Source organism: Dromaius novaehollandiae, chromosome 38 (assembly GCF_036370855.1).
Source record: "Dromaius novaehollandiae isolate bDroNov1 chromosome 38, bDroNov1.hap1, whole genome shotgun sequence".
In the NCBI taxonomy this organism is placed as follows: domain Eukaryota; kingdom Metazoa; phylum Chordata; class Aves; order Casuariiformes; family Dromaiidae; genus Dromaius; species Dromaius novaehollandiae.
In genome coordinates this window covers 189252-206698 of record NC_088137.1, presented here as the reverse complement: position 1 = coordinate 206698, position 17447 = coordinate 189252, and the positions used below count along the sequence as shown (strand labels likewise).

Sequence of the window (17447 nt, the reverse complement as noted above, 5' to 3'; positions counted from 1 at the left end):
GGTACGTGGGGGATGCACACACACGTGAGGATGCACACACGTGTGGCCTGCACGAGGGTACATGGGGGATGCACACACACGTGAGGATGCACACGCGTGTGGCCTGCACGAGGGTACGTGGGGGATGCACACACACGTGAGGATGCACACACGTGTGGCCTGCACGAGGGTACATGGGGGATGCACACACACGTGAGGATGCACACGCGTGTGGCCTGCACGAGGGTACGTGGGGGATGCACACATATGTGAGGATGCACACGCGTGTGGCCTGCACAAGGGTACATGGGGGATGCACACACACGTGAGGATGCACACACGTGTGGCCTGCACGAGGGTACATGGGGATGCACACACACGTGAGGATGCACACGCGTGTGGCCTGCACGAGGGTACGTGGGGGATGCACACACACGTGAAGATGCACACGCGTGTGGCCTGCACGAGGGTACATGGGGATGCACACATATGTGAGGATGCACACGCGTGTGGCCTGCACAAGGGTACATGGGGGATGCACACACACGTGAGGATGCACACGTGTGTGGCCTGCATGAGGGTACGTGGGGATGCACACACACACGTGAGGATGCACACGCGTGTGGCCTGCACGAGGGTACGTGGGGGATGCACACACACACGTGAGGATGCACACGCGTGTGGCCTGCACAAGGGTACGTGGGGATGCACACACACGTGAGGATGCACACGCGTGTGGCCTGCACAAGGGTACGTGGGGATGCACACACACGTGAGGATGCACACGCGTGTGGCCTGCACGAGGGTACGTGGGGGATGCACACACACACACACACGTGAGGATGCAGACGCGTGTGGCCTGCACGAGGGTACGTGGGGGATGCACACACACGTGAGGATGCACACACGTGTGGCCTGCACAAGGGTACATGGGGATGCACACACACGTGAGGATGCACACGCATGTGGCCTGCACAAGGGTACATGGGGATGCACACACACGTGAGGATGCACACGCGTGTGGCCTGCACGAGGGTACATGGGGATGCACACACATGTGAGGATGCACACGCGTGTGGCCTGCACAAGGGTACATGGGGATGCACACACACGTGAGGATGCACACGCGTGTGGCCTGCACAAGGGTACGTGGGGGATGCACACACACGTGAGGATGCACACGCGTGTGGCCTGCACGAGGGTACATGGGGGATGCACACACACGTGAGGATGCACACGCGTGTGGCCCACACATACAGGACACGCGCAGGTGTGTGCAGGGAGCTCTGGGGGCACACGTGTGCAGCACATGCCAGGGCCAAGCACACGTGTGGCACATACGTGTGAGCCTGTGCAGCCGTGCACGCGTGCCACACGCACACGCTTTTCCTGGGTGCCCCCCCCCCAAAAAAAAGCCACGCACACGCGTGTGGCCGGACACACAACAGCTTTATTGCGGCAATGGGGGGCAGCTCGGCTGGGGGGGGCCATGATCCCCCCTGGTCCTGTGGCAGGGAGACACTGGGGGGGGGCAGTAGGGCTCTGCCCCCACATGCCCCCCCCCAAATAAAGGGGTGCTGTGGGGGGTCATATGTGGGTGCAGCAGGGGGATGCAGTGGGGGGGGGCTGCCTTTTGGGGGGGGTGCATTGGGGGGTGACAGTGCGGGGGTGTATTTTGGGGGGTTGACAGTGGGGGGGTGGCAGTGGGGCGGTGCTTGGGGGTGTTCTGGGGGGGGCTGGAGAGGCTGGGGGGGTGCAGCGGGGGGGCTCGGGGGGATGCAGCATTTTGGGGTGTTCTGCTGTGTTGGGGGGGTTGGGGGATTTGGGGGGGGGGGTGCAATGTTGGGGGGCAACTGCTGCCCTGGGAGGGTGTGGTTGCCCCCGGGGGGGGGTCGCAGCAGCCGTGGGGGGGGGTCTCACACGGGCTCCATCTGCAGCTCGGGGGCCTCGGGGGGGTCGAGCTGGCGGAAGGCGGCGTGCGACCCGATCACCACCAGCGTCGCCCCTGGGGGGGGGGGGGGGGACAACGGGGGGGGGGTCAGGGACGAGCCGGGACCCCCCCACACACCCCGAGCCCCCCCCAAACTGGCCCCCCCCAGGCCACATGCTGGGGGCAGTTTGGGGGGGTTCAGGGAGGGCAGTTTGGGGGGGGCAGTTTTGGGGGGGCAGATTTTCAGGGGGCAGTTTGGGGGGGTTATTTGGGGGGGGGAGTTGGGGGGGCAGTTTTGGGGGGGGGTTATTTGGGGGGGTTATTGGGGGGGGGGGGTCACTCACCCAGCACCCAGAAGACGGCGGCGCCGGCCCCCGCCAGCCAGAAGACGGGCAGGGAGACGCCCCCGGCCAGCCCGTACTGGTGGGCCGTGGTCAGCTCCCGGCCTGGGGGGGCACACGGGGGTCGGGGGGGTGCTGAGGACCCCCCCCACCTTTCCCAGTGCTCCCAGTACCCCCCTGCTTGGGCATCCCAGTGCTCAGCCTGCTCTCAAGGCCTCCCACTCCTCCCAGTGCCTCCCCCAGGGCTTCCCAGTGCTCCAAGTCCTTCCCAGTGCCTCCCCCAGTCCCTCCTGATGCCCTCCCAGTGCCCCCCAGTGCCTCTTGATGCCCTCCCAGTGCCCCCCAGTGCCTCTTGATGCTCTCCCAGTGCCCCCTGTGCCTCCCAGTGCCCTCCCAGTGCCCCCTGTGCCTCCCAGTGCCCTCCCAGTGCTTCTTGATGCCCTCCCAGTGCCCACCAGTGCCTCCCAGTGCTCCCCTACTGCCCTCCCAGTGCCCACCAGTGCCTCCCAGTCTCTCCTGATGCCCTCCCACTGCCCCCCAGTCTCTCCTGATGCCCTCCCAGTGCCTCCCAGTGCTTCCCTACAGCCTCCTAGTGCCTCCCAGTGCCCCCCAGTCCCTCCTGACTCCCTCCCAGCGCCTCCCAGCAACCCCCAGTCCCTCCTGACTCCCTCCCAGTGCCCCCTGATGCCTCCCCAGTCCCTCCTGACTCCCTCCCAGTGCCTCCCAGCGCCCCCCAGTCCCTCCTGATGCCCTCCCAGTGCCTCCCAGCACCCCCCAGTCCCTCCTGATGCCCTCCCAGTGCCCCCCGGTCCCTGCTGATGGCCTCCCAGTCCCTCCCAGTGCCCCCAGTCTCACCGAAGAGGACCAGGGGGGCCTGCTGGGCGCGCAGGCGGACGACGTAGCAGGCGCCGAAGAAGACGCCCAGAGCCACCAGCAGCAGCGGGGAGGTGATGCTGGGGGGCGGGGGGGGGGGCGTGTGGGGCACACGGGGGCCCCCTGCCCCACGGCCGCCCCACGGCACCCCCAAACCCCCCCCCATCCTGCCCCACAGCAGCCCCACGGCAGCCCCCAATGTCATCAACATTGACCTTCCCTGTCCTGCCCCATAGCAGCACCACAATCCCCGGCCCTGACCCCCCCTCCTGCCCCATAACAGCCCCTAAACCTCCACCCCTGCCCCCCATCCTGCCCCACTGAAGCCTCAACCCCCCCTCCTGCCCCACAGCAGCCCCCAAACCCCCACCCTTGACCCCCCTCCTGCCCCATTGCAGTCTTAACACCCCCTCCTGCCCCACAGCAGCCCCAGACCCCACCCCTGACCCCCCAACCCCACCCCATAGCAGCCCCAGACCCCACCCCAGCCCCCTCCTCCCGCCCCACAGCAGCCTCAGACCCCACCCCGCCCCATCCCGCCCCACAGCAGCCCCAGACCCCACCCCTGCCCCCATCCCGCCCCATAGCTGCCCCAGACCCCACCCCTGCCCCCGTTCCACCCCATAGCAGGCCCAGACCCCCACCCCAGCCCCCTCCTCCCACCCCACAGCAGCCCCAGACCCCACCCCGCCCCATCCCGCCCCACAGCAGCCCCAGACCCCACCCCTGCCCCCTCCTCCCACCCCATAGCAGCCCCAGACCCCACCCCTGCCCCCGTCCCGCCCCATAGCTGCCCCAGACCCCACCCCTGCCCCCCACCCCATAGCAGCCCCAAACCCTCACCCCAGCCCCCTCCTCCCACCCCACAGCAGCCTCAGACCCCACCCCACCCCATCCTGCCCCATAGCACCCCCAGACCCCCTCCACCCCCCCACCCCGTAGCACCCCCGCCCCCCGGCGCCCCGGGCTCACAGGCAGTAGAGGATGAGGCCGAGGAAGACGCAGAGGTAGTTGCTCTGGAAGCGCTCGCCGTTGCGGGCCAGGCGCTGGCAGAGCTCCCCGAAGGAGCGGGGGGTCCCGAAGCGCCGCTGGTCCAGGAAGGCGCCCCACGGCCGGACCCCCGCGCGCCGCGCCTCCAGCCACTGCCGCGCCGGCCCCGGCAGCGCCGCCAGCCTGCGGGACACGCGCTGCCCCACGGCACCCGCTGCCCCACGGCACCCGCCGCCCCACGGCACCCCCTGCCCCACGGCCGGACCCCCACGCGCCGCGCCTCCAGCCACTGCCGCGCCGGCCCCGGCAGCGCCGCCAGCCTGCGGGACACGCTCAGCCCCACGGCACCCGCTGCCCCACGGCGGCCCGGCCTGCGGCACCCTCTGCCCCACGGGACCCCCTGCCCCACAGCAGCCACGGCCCACGGCACCCTCTGCCCCATGGCAGCCACAGACCATGGAAACCTCTGCCCCATGGTGGCCACGGCCCACGGCACCCTCTGCCCCACGGGACCATCTGCCCCACGGCGGCCCAGCCCACGGCACTCTCTGCCCCATGGCACCCCCTGCCCCACGGCATCCCCTGCCCCACTGCGCCCACAGTCCCATGGCAGCCCGGCCTGGGGCACCCCCTGCCCCACAGCATCCCCTGCCCCACTGTGTCTGCAGCCCCACGGCGGCCCGGCCCGCAGCATCCCCTGCCCCATGGCACTGTCTGTCCCACGGCGGCCCAGTCTGTGGCACCCTCTGCCCCACGGCAGCCCTGACCCATGGCAGCCCTCTGCCCCACCGTGGCTCCAACCCACGGAGGCATCAACCCATGGTGGCCACGACCCATGGCAGCCCTAACCCACGGCAACCTCTGCCCCACGGGAGCCCCGACCCATGGTACCCCTCTGCCCCACGGCATCCCTCTGCCCCATGGCAGCCCTGCTGCACAGCACCCCTCTGCCCCACGGCGGGCCTGACCCACAGCACCCTGGAGGACACACCAGGGCTGACCCACTGCAGCACGCCCTGCCCCACGGCTCCCACGCCATCCATCCCCACAGCCCGGACACAGCTGGGCCCACGGTGGCATCCCTGTGCCCCACAGCATCCCTGTGCCCCACAGTGGCCCTGACCCACGGCATCCTAAAGGGCCAAACCAGAGGGAACCCACGGCAGCGCACTCTGCCCCACGGCTCCCACATCAGGCCCCCCCCCATCTCCCTCTGCCCCATGGCTGCCCTGCCCCACAGCATGGGGATGTCCCCACCCCACGGGACCCCCCCCCATCCTCACTTGCTGCCCAGCCCGGCCAGGGGGTCGTTCTCCGTGGTGGGGTTGAAGAGATGCTCCTGGGGGGGCGTCCCCGCCATGGTGCTGGGGGGTGACGGGGGGAGTTATAGGGGATCACAGCCCCCCCCCCAAAAAAATATGAGGTTGGAATATCCCATTGCAGACTTGGGGGGGGGGGCTAAATTGGGTCAGAGTTGCAGGGCTCAGGCCTTGTCTCTATGGGGCTGCAGGGCAGTTTTGGGGCAGGGGGGCTCAAGCCTTGTCTCTATGGGGCTGCAGGGCAGTTTTGGGGCAGGGGGGCTCAAGCCTTGTCTCTATGGGGCTGCAGGGTGGTTTTGGGGCGGGGGGGGCTCAAGCCTTGTCTCTATGGGGCTGCAGGGCAGTTTTGGGGCGGGGGGGGGCTCAAGCCTTGTCTCTATGGGGCTGCAGGGCAGTTTTGGGGCGGGGGGGGCTCAAGCCTTGTCTCTATGGGGCTGCAGGGCAGTTTTGGGGCAGGGGGGGCTCAAGCCTTGTCTCTATGGGGCCGCAGGGGGGTTTTGGGGTGGGGGGGGGCTCAAGCCTTGTCTCTATGGGGCTGCAGGGCAGTTTTGGGGCGGGGGGGGCTCAAGCCTTGTCTCTATGGGGCTGCAGGGCAGTTTTGGGGCAGGGGGGGCTCAAGCCTTGTCTCTATGGGGCCGCAGGGGGGTTTTGGGGTGGGGGGGGGCTCAAGCCTTGTCTCTATGGGGCTGCAGGGCGGTTTTGGGGCGGGGGGGGCTCAAGCCTTGTCTCTATGGGGCTGCAGGGCAGTTTTGGGGCGGGGGGGCTCACGCCTTGTCTCTATGGGGCCGCAGGGGGGTTTTGGGGCGGGGGGGGGGTTATGGGGCCCGGATCGGCCTGCGGTGGGGGGTATCCGGGACAGCCCCCCCCCCCAACCCGGGGCTCCCCGTCGCCATGGCGACCCCCCCCCGCACCCGGGGCTCCCCGTCGCCATGGCGACCCGCCCCCGCCCTCACCTGCTCGCGGCTTGCGCGGGGCGGAAGCGCGGTGCCGCGTGGCAGCGCGGGGGGGCGCCGCGGCGCGGGCGGGGCGCGGCGCAAGGCACGCCGGGAGAGCGAGGCGCCGCGCGGGGCACTCTGGGAGATGTAGTCTCCCTCCCTCCTTCCCCCCCCCGGCTGCTGGCTGTGGGGGGGGCGCGGTGCAAGGGGGGTTGGCGGCGTTTCGGGGGCCGAGCTGTGCCCCCCCCCCGGCCCAGGCAGACGTGGGGTCCTCAGAGACCATGGGGGCCCCCCAGGGCCCCCCAGCAGGGTGGGAGCCCCCAGAGCCCCCAGGAACCCCCAGGCCCCACAAAGGGGCGCCAGGGACTGCTGGGGACCCCGGAAGCCACAGGGGACCCCGCGGACCCCTCACAGACCCCTCGCGGACCCACCCCTGCGCCCCTCCATCTCCATCCATCCACCCCTGCGCCCCTCCATCTCCATCCTTCCACCCCTCCCTCCCTCCCTCCATCCGTCTGCCCCTGTATCTCCTTCCATCCCTCCATCCACCCTCCATCCCTCTCGCCAGACCCCCCTCCCTCCCCTGCCCCCCCAGTCCTGGCCCCCTCAGTTCGCCTCCTGCCCGGCCCCCCCGGGTCCCCCAGTCCCCCCAGCGCTGCCCCCCCAGCGCTGCCCCCCCGCTCTGCCCCGGTGCCCCCCGGACCCCCCTAGTCCTGCCCCCCCGGCTCCCCTGGTCCTGCCCCCCCCCGGGTCCCCCGGTCCTCCCGTTCCTGCCCCCCCAGCGCTGCCCCCCAGCTCTGCCCCGGTCCTGCCCCCCGGACCCCCCCGGTCCTGCCCCCCCGGCTCCCCCGGTCCTGCCCCCCCGGTCCTGCCCCCCCGGCTCCCCCGGTGCTGCCCCCCCGGTGCTGCCCCCCCGGGTCCCCCGGTCCTGCCCCCCCGGCGCAGGCGGCGGCGCGGGGCGGGGGGGGGGGCGCGGGGGCGGCGGCGACAGCCCCTCTCCATCTTCCCATTAGCGCTAATGGGCAGGTCCCGCTCCCCGCCGCCCCCCCGTTAATCACCGCCGCCTGATGAAGATTTATCGGCTGCCGCCCGCCGCGCCGGGCCCGGCCGGGCGGGGGGGCAGGGGCAGGCGGGGGCTGGGGGGCAGAGGGGCTATGGGGCAGCGGGGTGGGGGGATTATGGGGGCTATGGGGAAGAGGGGGGGCAGGGGGCTATGGGGCAGGGGGGCGTGGGGAGATGGGGGTTTGGGGGCTATGGGGGCAGGGGGGACATGGGGCAGATGGGGGGCTTGGGGGCTGGGGCTATGGGGCTGGGGGGCTATGGGGCAGAGGAAGGCATGGGGGCAGAGAGGGGATTTGGGGGCAGAGAGGAGCATGGGGGCTATGGGGCAGAAGGAGGCATGGGGGGCAGAGAGCGGGGCCTATAGGGCAGAAGGGGGTATGGGGGGGGAGAGGAGTATAGGGACCCATAGGGGAGAGAGAGGGGTGTGAGGGCTATAGGGCAGAAGGGGATGGGGGGGCTGTAGGGCAGAGAACAGGCTGCAGGGGGGCAGAGGGGTGTTGGGGGCTGTGGGGCGGGGGGGGTGCTCGGGGTCCCGGTGCTCGAGGTCCCAGGCGTCCGGGGGCCCCGCTCCGCCCCACAGACCCCACTGCCCGCGGGGGCCCAGGCGTCCGGCCGCCCCGCTGCAGTGCGCCCCGCTCCCACACGAGGGCAGCTCTGTCCCGAGCTGGGGCCGGCTCCGAGCCCGGGGCGACCCGCCGCCGTCAGTAGGGACACGGGGCAACGGGGCAGGCCCCCACCCCAAACCCAGCCCCAGGAGCACCCCAAAGACCCCCCTGATATCCAGCCCCGAGTCAGGAGCGCTCCAAGACTCCCCCGGAGCATCCCAAGACCCCTCCCACACCCAGCCCCAACCCCGAGCCAGGAGCACCCCGAAGTCCCCCCGAATCTCCCCAAGGACCCCCAGAAGCACCCCAAGGACCTCCCGGAGCACCCTGAAGCTCCCCTAGAAGCCCCTTACAGACCCCCAGAAGCGCCCCAAGGCCCCCCCTATACTCAGCCCCGACCCAGACCCAGGAGCACCCCAAAGTCTCCCCGGAAGCACCCTACAGCCCCCCCGGGAGCACCCCGGAGCCCCCCTGGATCACCCCAAGGCCCCCCCGGGAGCACCCCAAAGCCCCCCAGGAGCACCCCAAGGACCCCAGGGGCACCCCAAAGCCCCCCAGGAGCACCCCAAGGACCCCAGGGGCACCCCAAGGACCCCAGGGGCACCCCAAAGCCCCCCAGGGGCATCCAAGGCCCCCCAGGAGCACCCCAAGGCCCCCCAGGAGCACCCAAAGCCCCCCAGGGGCACCCCGGAGCCCCCCAGGAGCACCCTGAAACCCCCCAGGAGCACCCCAAAGCCCCCCAGGAGCACCCTGAAGCCCCCCAGGAGCACCCTGAAGCCCCCCAGCCCCGGCCCCGAGCCAGGCGCACCCCGCGCCGCGGTGTCCCCCCCTCCCCGGGTGTCCCCGGCCCCCCCGCGCCCCCCCTGATTGATTCCTGTTTACGGCGCGGCGCGCACCGGGGTGGCTCCGCGGGGACGCGCCATCCATCACCCCGCGCCGCCATGCAAATTCCCTAATAAAAACATTTTACTCGTAAATGGGCCCGAACTAATTAACTAAAGTGTTAATTAAAGTGCGGCCGGCGGAGAGCGGCGCCGCCGCCGCGATCCATCTTCGCCGCGAGTGGGAGCAGCCCCCGCCGGCGCGGGGGGGCCAAACGCGAGGGGGGGGGACGAGGGGGGTCCCGGGAGGGGGGGAAACGGGGGAGGGAGAGACGCGGGGGACCCGGTCTGGGGGGCTGCGACAGGGACCCCCCCCCCCCCGAGGTGCCCGGCATGGGGGAGGCTGGTTGTGGGGCGCCCTCGCCCCTGTGAGGCTGGTTATGGGGGGCTCTGGGGGTGCGCGGTGGTGGGGGGGCTGGTTATGGGGGAGGTCCCCAGGCTCGGAGGCTGGTTACGGCATCCCCTGACCCAAAAGGGGCTGGTTTGGGGGTCCCCCGGAGCAAGAAGGGCTGGTTTTGGGGTCCTTTGACCCAAAAGGGGCTGGTTTGGGGGTCCCCTGGAGCAAGAAGGGCTGGTTTTGGGGTCCTTTGACCCAAAAGGGGCTGGTTTGGGGGTCCCCTGGCCCGAGAAGGGCTGGTTATGGGGGTCCCATGGCCCAGGAAGGGCTGGTTTGGGGGTCCCCTGGCCCGAGAAGGGCTGGTTATGGGGGTCCCATGGCCCAGGAAGGGCTGGTTTGGGGGTCACTTGACCAAAAAGGGGCTGGTTATGGGCGTTCTCCAGACTCAGAGGCTGGTTTCGGGGGCCCTCGGCCCCAAAGGGGCTGGTTTTTTGGGGTCCCATGGCCCAGGAAGGGCTGGTTTGGGGGTCTCCAGACTCGGAGGCTGTTTATGGGGTCCCCTAGCCCAGGAAGGGCTGGGTTTTGGGGTCCCCTGGCCCAAGAAGGGCTGATTTTGGGGTGCCCAGACTCAGAGGCTGGTTTTGGGGGTCCCACGGCCCAAAAGGGGCTGGTTACGGGGGTCTCCAGACTCGGAGGCTGGTTACGGGGTCCCCTAGCCCAAGAAGGGCTGTTTTTGGGGGTCCTGTGGCCCAAAAGCAGCTGGTTCTGGGGTCCCCTACCCCCGGGGGGCTGGTTTTGGGGTCCCCCAGCCCAAAAGGGGCTGTTTTTTGGGGTCCCCTGGCCGAGGAAGGGCTGGTTTTGGGGGGTCCTGTGGCCCCAAAGGGGTTGATTTGGGGGTCTGGTGGCCCAAATGCGGCTGGTTCTGGGGTCCCCCGGCCCGGGAGGGGGGGGGGGGGCTGGTTCTGGGGTCCCCCGGCCCGGGTGGGGGGGGCTGGTTCCTGGGTCTCCCGGCCCGGGGGGGGGCAGTTACGGCCCCTCCGCGCTGTGCCGGGCCCGGCGGCTCCCGGCCGCTGCCGGTGCCCCGGTGCCGCCCGGCCCCGCCCGGTCCGGCGGGACCCGCGGGGGGGGGGGGGTCGGTGCCCCGTGCCCCCCCGGCCCATTGTTCGGCGGAGCCGGCGCCGGTTCGCGGCGACCCCCGCCGCCCGCCCATACATCACCCGCTGACAGCTGCGGAGAGGCGGCGAATTAGCACCTAAATCGAATATTGATCAGCGCGCCGGGCCGCCGCGCTCCGCTGCCCGGGCCCGCCGCGCCGCCCGCCGCCCCCGCGCCGCCCGGGACCCCCCGACCCGCCCGGGACCCCCCTGCGCCGGGCGGGACCCCCTGCGCCGGCACCCCCCGGACCCCCCCGGGACCCCCTAGACCGGCACCCCCTGGACCCGACCGGGACCCCCCTGCCCGGCACCCCCCGGACCGGGCGGGACCCCCTAGACCGGGACCCCCTGGACCCGACCGGGACCCCCCTGCCCGGCACCCCCCGGACCGGGCGGGACCCCCTCTGGACCGGGCGGGACCCCTGCACCGCGCCCCCCGGGCAGCCCGGGACCCCCTGGACCCGCCCGGGACCCCCCCTGGACCCCGTCGGGACCCCCCTGCACCGGGCTGGGACCCCCTGGACCGGCCGGGACCCCCCCGTCCCTACCGGTACCGGGACACACGGACCCCCCCGTCCCCGGCGGTCCCGGCTCCCCCTCGGTCGCAGACGCCCCCCGGCCCCGGTCCCGACACAGTCCCGCCCCTCGCGGGGGGGGGGGATCACGCCCGGACGCCTGGGCCCCCTCCCGGCTCCGGGGAGATGCTCCCCCCCCGCCCGGCTCTGCCGTAAATCTCCGCGGAGCAATTAAGGAGGGAGCGGGCCGTATCCGCCAACCCCCCCCGCCCGACCCGCACCGGCGGGGGCTGCCGACACCCCCCCCGGCCCAGGCCCCCCCGGGGGGGGGTCACCGCTGCCCCCCCGGCAAGGCTGAGGGCGCCCGGGAGGGGACCCAGGCGTCCGGGGGGCTGCTGGAGGACAAGGGGGGGTTATGGGGGGGGTGATAGCTGTATTGGGGGGGGCACCCTCCTGGCTTTAACCCTGTGAGCGCCGACGTGACGATCCCCCCCCCCCCACGTGCTGCCGGACGCCTGGGTCCCCTCCCGGACACCGGGACAAGGGGAAGGGGCAGGTGACCAGAGCGACCCCCCCCCCGTCCCGTCCCGTCCTGTCCCGCGGCAGCTCCCTGTGCCACCGCCTGTCCCCGGCGGGTGGCAGCCCCTGTGTCCGTGTCCGTGTCCTGTCCCCATGTCCCATCCCTGTCCATGCCAGCTCCCCATGTCCCATGCCCTGTCCCCATGCCACATGCCCTGTCCCCGTGCCCTGTCCCTGTGCCCTGTCCCCACGTCCCATGCTTCGTTCCCATGCCCCCTACCCCATCCCCATGTCCTGCCCCTGTGCCCCATTGCCCTGTCCCCATGTCCCATGCCCTGTGCCCCATCCCCATGCCCTGTCTGTCCCCACGTCCCATGCCCTGTCCCCGTGTCCCATGCCCTGTGCCCTGTCCCCATTGCCCTGTCCCCATTGCCCTGTCCCTGTCCCTCCTTCCCTGTCCCCACATCCCGTGCCCTGTTCCTGTGTCCTGTCCCCATGCCCAGTGTCCCATACCCTGTCCTCATGTCCCGCACCCTGTCCTCATGTCCTGTGCCCTGTCCCCATGTCCTGCGCCCCATCCCTGCATCCCACACCCTGTCCCCATGTCCCCATGTCCCATGCCTCATCCCTGTCCCCATGTCCTGCGCCCCGTCCCCGCATCCCGCACCCCATCCCCGCATCCCGCACCCCGTTCCCATGTCCTGTCCCCATGTCCCCATGTCCCATGCCTCATCCCTGTCCCCATGTCCCGTGCCCTGTCCCCGCATCCCATCCCTGCATCCCGCACCCCGTCCCCAAGTTCCGCACCGCGTCCCCATGTCCTGTCCCCATGTCCCCATGTCCCGCATCCCGTCCCCGCATCCCGTCCCTGCATCCCGCACCCCGTCCCCAAGTTCCGCACCCCGTCCCCGCATCCCGAATGCCATCCCCGCATCCCGCATCCCGTCCCCGCGCCCGGCTGGTGCCGGCGGCCGCGCTGCCGGGGAGCCGGGCGCAGGGCAGGGCCGAGCGGCACCCCGGGGCGCCCGGGGCCGGGACGGGCGCGCGGAGCCCGGCCTGCTCCGGCGGCGCCGGCGCTGCCCTGTAGCAGACAGCTTGACTGATGACACGCATTAAACAGTTAATCCGCCTGATTGAATGTTTGCTTCCTCCAAATTGAAACATTAAACAACAACGGGGCCAGGAGAGGCGTCGACAAATCAGTCATGAAAGATTCATTTTCTCCCGAATAATGTAGCTCATGAGCTCGGAATATACAAATAGGCGAGGGCGGAAACACCCCTTCCTCCCCCCCCTCCCGCGGCGCCCACCCACCCCTGCCCCGCCGCCGCGCCGAGCCCCGGCACGGGCCCAGGCGTCCGGGCGCTGCGCCGGCCTCGAGGCCGAGGGTCCCAGGCGTCCGGGCGCCACGCCAGCTCCGCGGAGCCGGGAATCGAGGGCGCTGGTTGCTCCGACCCCGAAGTGCCCCAGGCCAAGGAGAGCAGGGCAGGAGGCAGAGCCGCGGGCGGGGAGGGGGCCCAGGCGTCCTGGGCCTGGCGACTGGAGCAGCCCTCGGACGCGCCGGCTCCCTCCCTGGGCGCGAGGAGAGGACCCCGGCGTCCGGGGGGGCTCCCAGTCCTCCCTGCTCCAAGACCTCGCTCCCCTCCGGCGCTGGGAAAGGGCCCAGGCGTCCGGGCTGCCGCGGCAGGTGCGTTGCCGTCTCACCGCAGCCCGGGCCCACGCGGGCGGCTGGGATGCAGCGGCACGCCGGCTGCGGAGCACGGACGTGCAAACACGCTGGGCACATGCCACGGGACAGCCAGGAGCACAAACACGCATGCACACGCGCAAACATGCGTGTGTGCACCCGCAAACCGGCATGGGCACATGTGCAAACACACACAGGCAGCACATGTGCAGAGACATCCAGGAACATGCACAAACACGCGATGCAAATGGACACACACGTGCGCGCACACACACACACACACGCACACACGCACAGTTGTGTGCGCAACTTGCAAACGCACGCTTGCAAAAAAAAGCCTTTGCAGGGGAATACACACAAACGCGTGCATGCACGTGCACCGATGCGTGCAGACACATGCACACACACACACACACACACAGATGCACCACTGCACACACACGTGCACTGATGCACAAACACACACGCACACAGAGCACAGGTCGCCCCTCATCTCTGCGCCCCGTCGCCATGGGGCAGGCCGGGGCTTGCCGTGGGGCCGGCGCCTGCGGGACCGCGGTGCTCCCGGCTGCGCCACACGGGGGGGGGGGGGGACAGCGGGGCTGGGGGACGCTTTGCTCCGGGGCTGGCTGGACGCAGCAATTGCGAAGCTGCTGCTTCCCCGCTCGCCGGCTGACAGCTAAATCACCGCTGATAGCGGCCGCCGCCGCACGCCGCTCCGGCACCGCCGCCCGCGAGGGCCCAGGCGTCCGGGCTGCCGCCACCCTCTGCCCTGACCCGGGACGGGTTACGCGCCCGGGTGGTGAACGTGCAAACTTCGCGCGGCATCGCTCTGCGCTGCCCGGGGCCCCGGCGTCCGGGGGCTGCGCGGGCCCCGGGGAGGCAATGTCTGTCCGTCTGTCTGTCCGTCCCTGCCCATCCTCCCTCTGCCTCCAGCCCCGTTTATCCGTGCGCTGCCATCGCCTCGCTCCGTCCAGCCCCACATCCCTCCCTTTCCGTGCCTCTGCCGGCACCCCGCATCCCTCCATCACCCCTTTATCCATCACGCTTTATCCCTCTGTCACTCCTTTATCCATTACTCCTTTATCCCTCCATCACCCCTTTATCCATCCCCCCTATATCCCTCCATTGTCCCTTTATCCCTTCATCACCCCTTTATCCATCACCCCTATATCCCTCCATCTCCCCTATATCCCTCCGTCTCCCTTTATCCCTTCATCTCCCCTTTATCTCTGTCTCCCCTTTATTGCTCCATCACCCCTATATTCCTCCGTCTCCCCTCCATCCCTCCATCTCCCCTATATCCCTCCATCTCCCCTTTATCCCTCCATCTCCCCTATATCCCTCCGTCTCCCCTTTATCCCTCCATCTCCCCTATATCCCTCCGTCTCCCCTTTATCCCTCCGTCTCCCCTCCATCCCTCCATCTCCCCTATATCCCTCCATCTCCCCTTTATCCCTCCATCTCCCCTATATTCCTCCGTCTCCCCTCCATCCCTCCATCTCCCCTATATCCCTCCATCACCCCTTTATCCCTCCGTCTCCCCTCCATCCCTCCATCACCCCTATATCCCTCCGTCTCCCCTTTATCCCTCCGTCTCCCCTCCATCCCTCCATCTCCCCTATATCCCTCCATCTCCCCTTTATCCCTCCATCTCCCCTATATTCCTCCGTCTCCCCTCCATCCCTCCATCTCCCCTATATCCCTCCATCACCCCTTTATCCCTCCGTCTCCCCTCCATCCCTCCATCTCCCCTATATCCCTCCGTCTCCCCTTTATCCCTCCGTCTCCCCTCCATCCCTCCATCTCCCCTATATCCCTCCATCTCCCCTTTATCCCTCCATCTCCCCTATATCCCTCCATCTCCCCTCCATCCCTCCATCTCCCCTATATCCCTCCATCACCCCTTTATCCCTCCGTCTCCCCTCCATCCTTCCATCACCCCTTTATCCCTCCGTCTCCCCTCCGTCCCTCCACCACCCCTTTATCCCTCCGTCGCCTCCATCCCTCCCTGCCGACCCGGCTCCCTGCCCGTGCCGGACGCGCAGCCCGCGCTCTCTGCCCCCTCCGTCCCTCCGTCCCGCCGTCCACCTCTTTCTTTCTCCCTTTCCCCTTCTGCCTCTCCTCCCCTCCCCCTTCCCTCTCTTCCTTTGTCTCTCTCTCTCTCTCTTCGTTCTCAAGTGTTTTCAATTTTATTCTGAGTGGAATTAACTACCCCTGATGTCAAATTGCCGCCGCAATCGATAATAATATCTTTACAAAAGAGGATATTCTTCTCTCTGCGAACGGCCCCTGAAAAATGGAAAATTTAGTCGAAATTGATTCATTACTTGACACTTTATAGGACGGGCCTGCTATTGATCGGGGCCTGTCATGTCCTATCTGCCTTAATCGAACCTGAGGCGCGCTGTCGATGGTGGTATTTTTCATAATTCCAGGAGACCAGACAGATACGAAAACACACACGGCTCCTGCCCGGCCCCCCCGCCGGCGGCCGGACCCCCAGCACGCGCCGGAGCCGGGCGGCCGCCCAGGGACCCCCGGGCAAGCGCGGCCGCGGGGTGGGGGACGCCGCCCCGGCCCTGAACGCGGGGACCCCCCGGGCGAGAGCAGGGTTTGGGGTGAGAAACGCCACCCCCGGCCCTAAAATGTGGGGACCCCCCTGGGCAAGAGCAGGGTTTCGGGTGAGAAATGCAGCCCCCAGCCTCAAACGTGGGGACCCCCCCCCCCAGGCGAGAGCAGGGTTTGGGGTGGGAAACGCCGCCCCCGGCCCTAAAACGTGGGGACCCCTCCCCGGGCGAGAGCAGGGTTTGGGGTGAGAAATGCAGCCCCCGGCCCTAAAACGTGGGGACCCCCCCCGGGCGAGAGCAGGGTTTGGGGTGGGAAATGCAGCCCCCAGCCCTAAAATGTGGGGACACCCCCCCCCCAGGCGAGAGCAGGGTTTGGGGTGGGAAACGCCGCCCCCGGCCCTAAAATGTGGGGACCCCCCCCGGGGGAGAGCAGGATTTGGGGTGGGAAACGCAGCCCTCAGCCCTAAAACGTGGGGACCCCCTGGGGGAGAGCAGGGTTTGGGGTGGGAAACGCCACCCCCGGCCCTGAATGTGGGGACGCCCCCCCCCGGGAAGCATGAGGATGGGGTGGGAAATGCAGCCCCCAGCCCCAAAACGTGGGACCCCCCAGGATGAGCATGGGAGCGGGGTGGGAAATGCCACCCCCGGCCCCAAACGTGGGGACCCCCCCCCAGGGGAGAGCAGGATTTGGGGTGGGAAATGCAGCCTCCAGCCCCAAATGTGGGGACCCCCCGGGATGAGCATGGGGATGGGGGTGGGAAACGCCACCCCCAGCCCCAAAAAGCAGCGACGTCACGGGGGGGCCCAGGCACGTGCACCCCCCGGGCCGGGCACCTCCGTCCATCGCGTCCCGCCGCCCCCCCGGCGCACCCCCCCCCCCCCCCGCCGCGCTCCGTGCACGCACGCGAATGCACTCGAGTGCCCTTAGCTGCCCCTTAATTTAACTATCCGCAGGCGCTAACGAGGTCCCTCTTCAGGGAAGAGGCCAGCGCCGGGGTGACAGCCGCGGCGTGTGCACGCGTGTGCCCGCGGGTGCGGCGGTGCACGCCTGCTGCGCGTGGGTGTGCGGGAGGCTGGACGCGGGCGCTTGCAGGATGCGTGTGCACGTGCGTGCTGCGTTTGCACGGGCGTGTGTGTGTGTGTGTGTGCGTCCCCGTGCATAGCAGAGGCATGTGCACAGCGGGGTTGCGTGTGTCACACGTGTGTGTGTGTGTGTGTGTGTGTGTGTGTGCACGACCCCGGCACGCCGCCTCCGCGCGGGGCTCTGCGCTGCGTGCGAGCACCAGGACATCAAGCGGCAGGTGATGCCTCCCGCCGAGGGCCTCGCTCCCGCACGCGCGCACACACTCGCGTTCACACATGTGCACAGTGCACCGGCAGCTTGGGCCCTTGATGGAGCCTCACCTGCCATTTAATCACTACTGCGAGCCCTCACACGCGTGTGTGTGCGTGTGCAGGGGTGTGTGCACGCCCCCCCACACAGACGCAGCCGCGCACACGCACGCGTCTGCTCCTGGCGTGTTGTGGGAGCAAGCGGCCGTGTGCACATACAAACATGCGCCCACACGGTGCACACACAGACACACCTGCACACACGTGTGTGCACATACACGTGGAAACACCCCCACACACGCATGCACAAATGCGTGTGCACACGCACATGTCTGTGCGCACAAAGCCGTGTGTATGCGCACACCCCTGCATGCCTCCCTGTGCATGCACACGCACGAGCAATGTGCACGAACACGCC

General features: G+C 69.5%; 1 protein-coding gene across 1 annotated transcript; it reads right to left on the bottom strand.

Annotated features, from left to right (window-relative positions):
* Positions 1 to 1411: 1411 nt before the first annotated feature.
* Positions 1412 to 6500, bottom strand: RABAC1 (Rab acceptor 1). Its single transcript, XM_064503544.1, has 6 exons — positions 6386 to 6500; positions 5397 to 5477; positions 4096 to 4296; positions 3106 to 3203; positions 2254 to 2355; positions 1412 to 1984 (listed from the first exon to the last, which is right to left on the bottom strand). The coding sequence occupies exons 2-6, from the start codon at positions 5471 to 5473 to the stop codon at positions 1896 to 1898; spliced, it is 567 nt and encodes a 188-aa protein (XP_064359614.1). The 5' UTR covers positions 5474 to 5477; positions 6386 to 6500; the 3' UTR covers positions 1412 to 1895.
* Positions 6501 to 17447: the final 10947 nt, after the last annotated feature.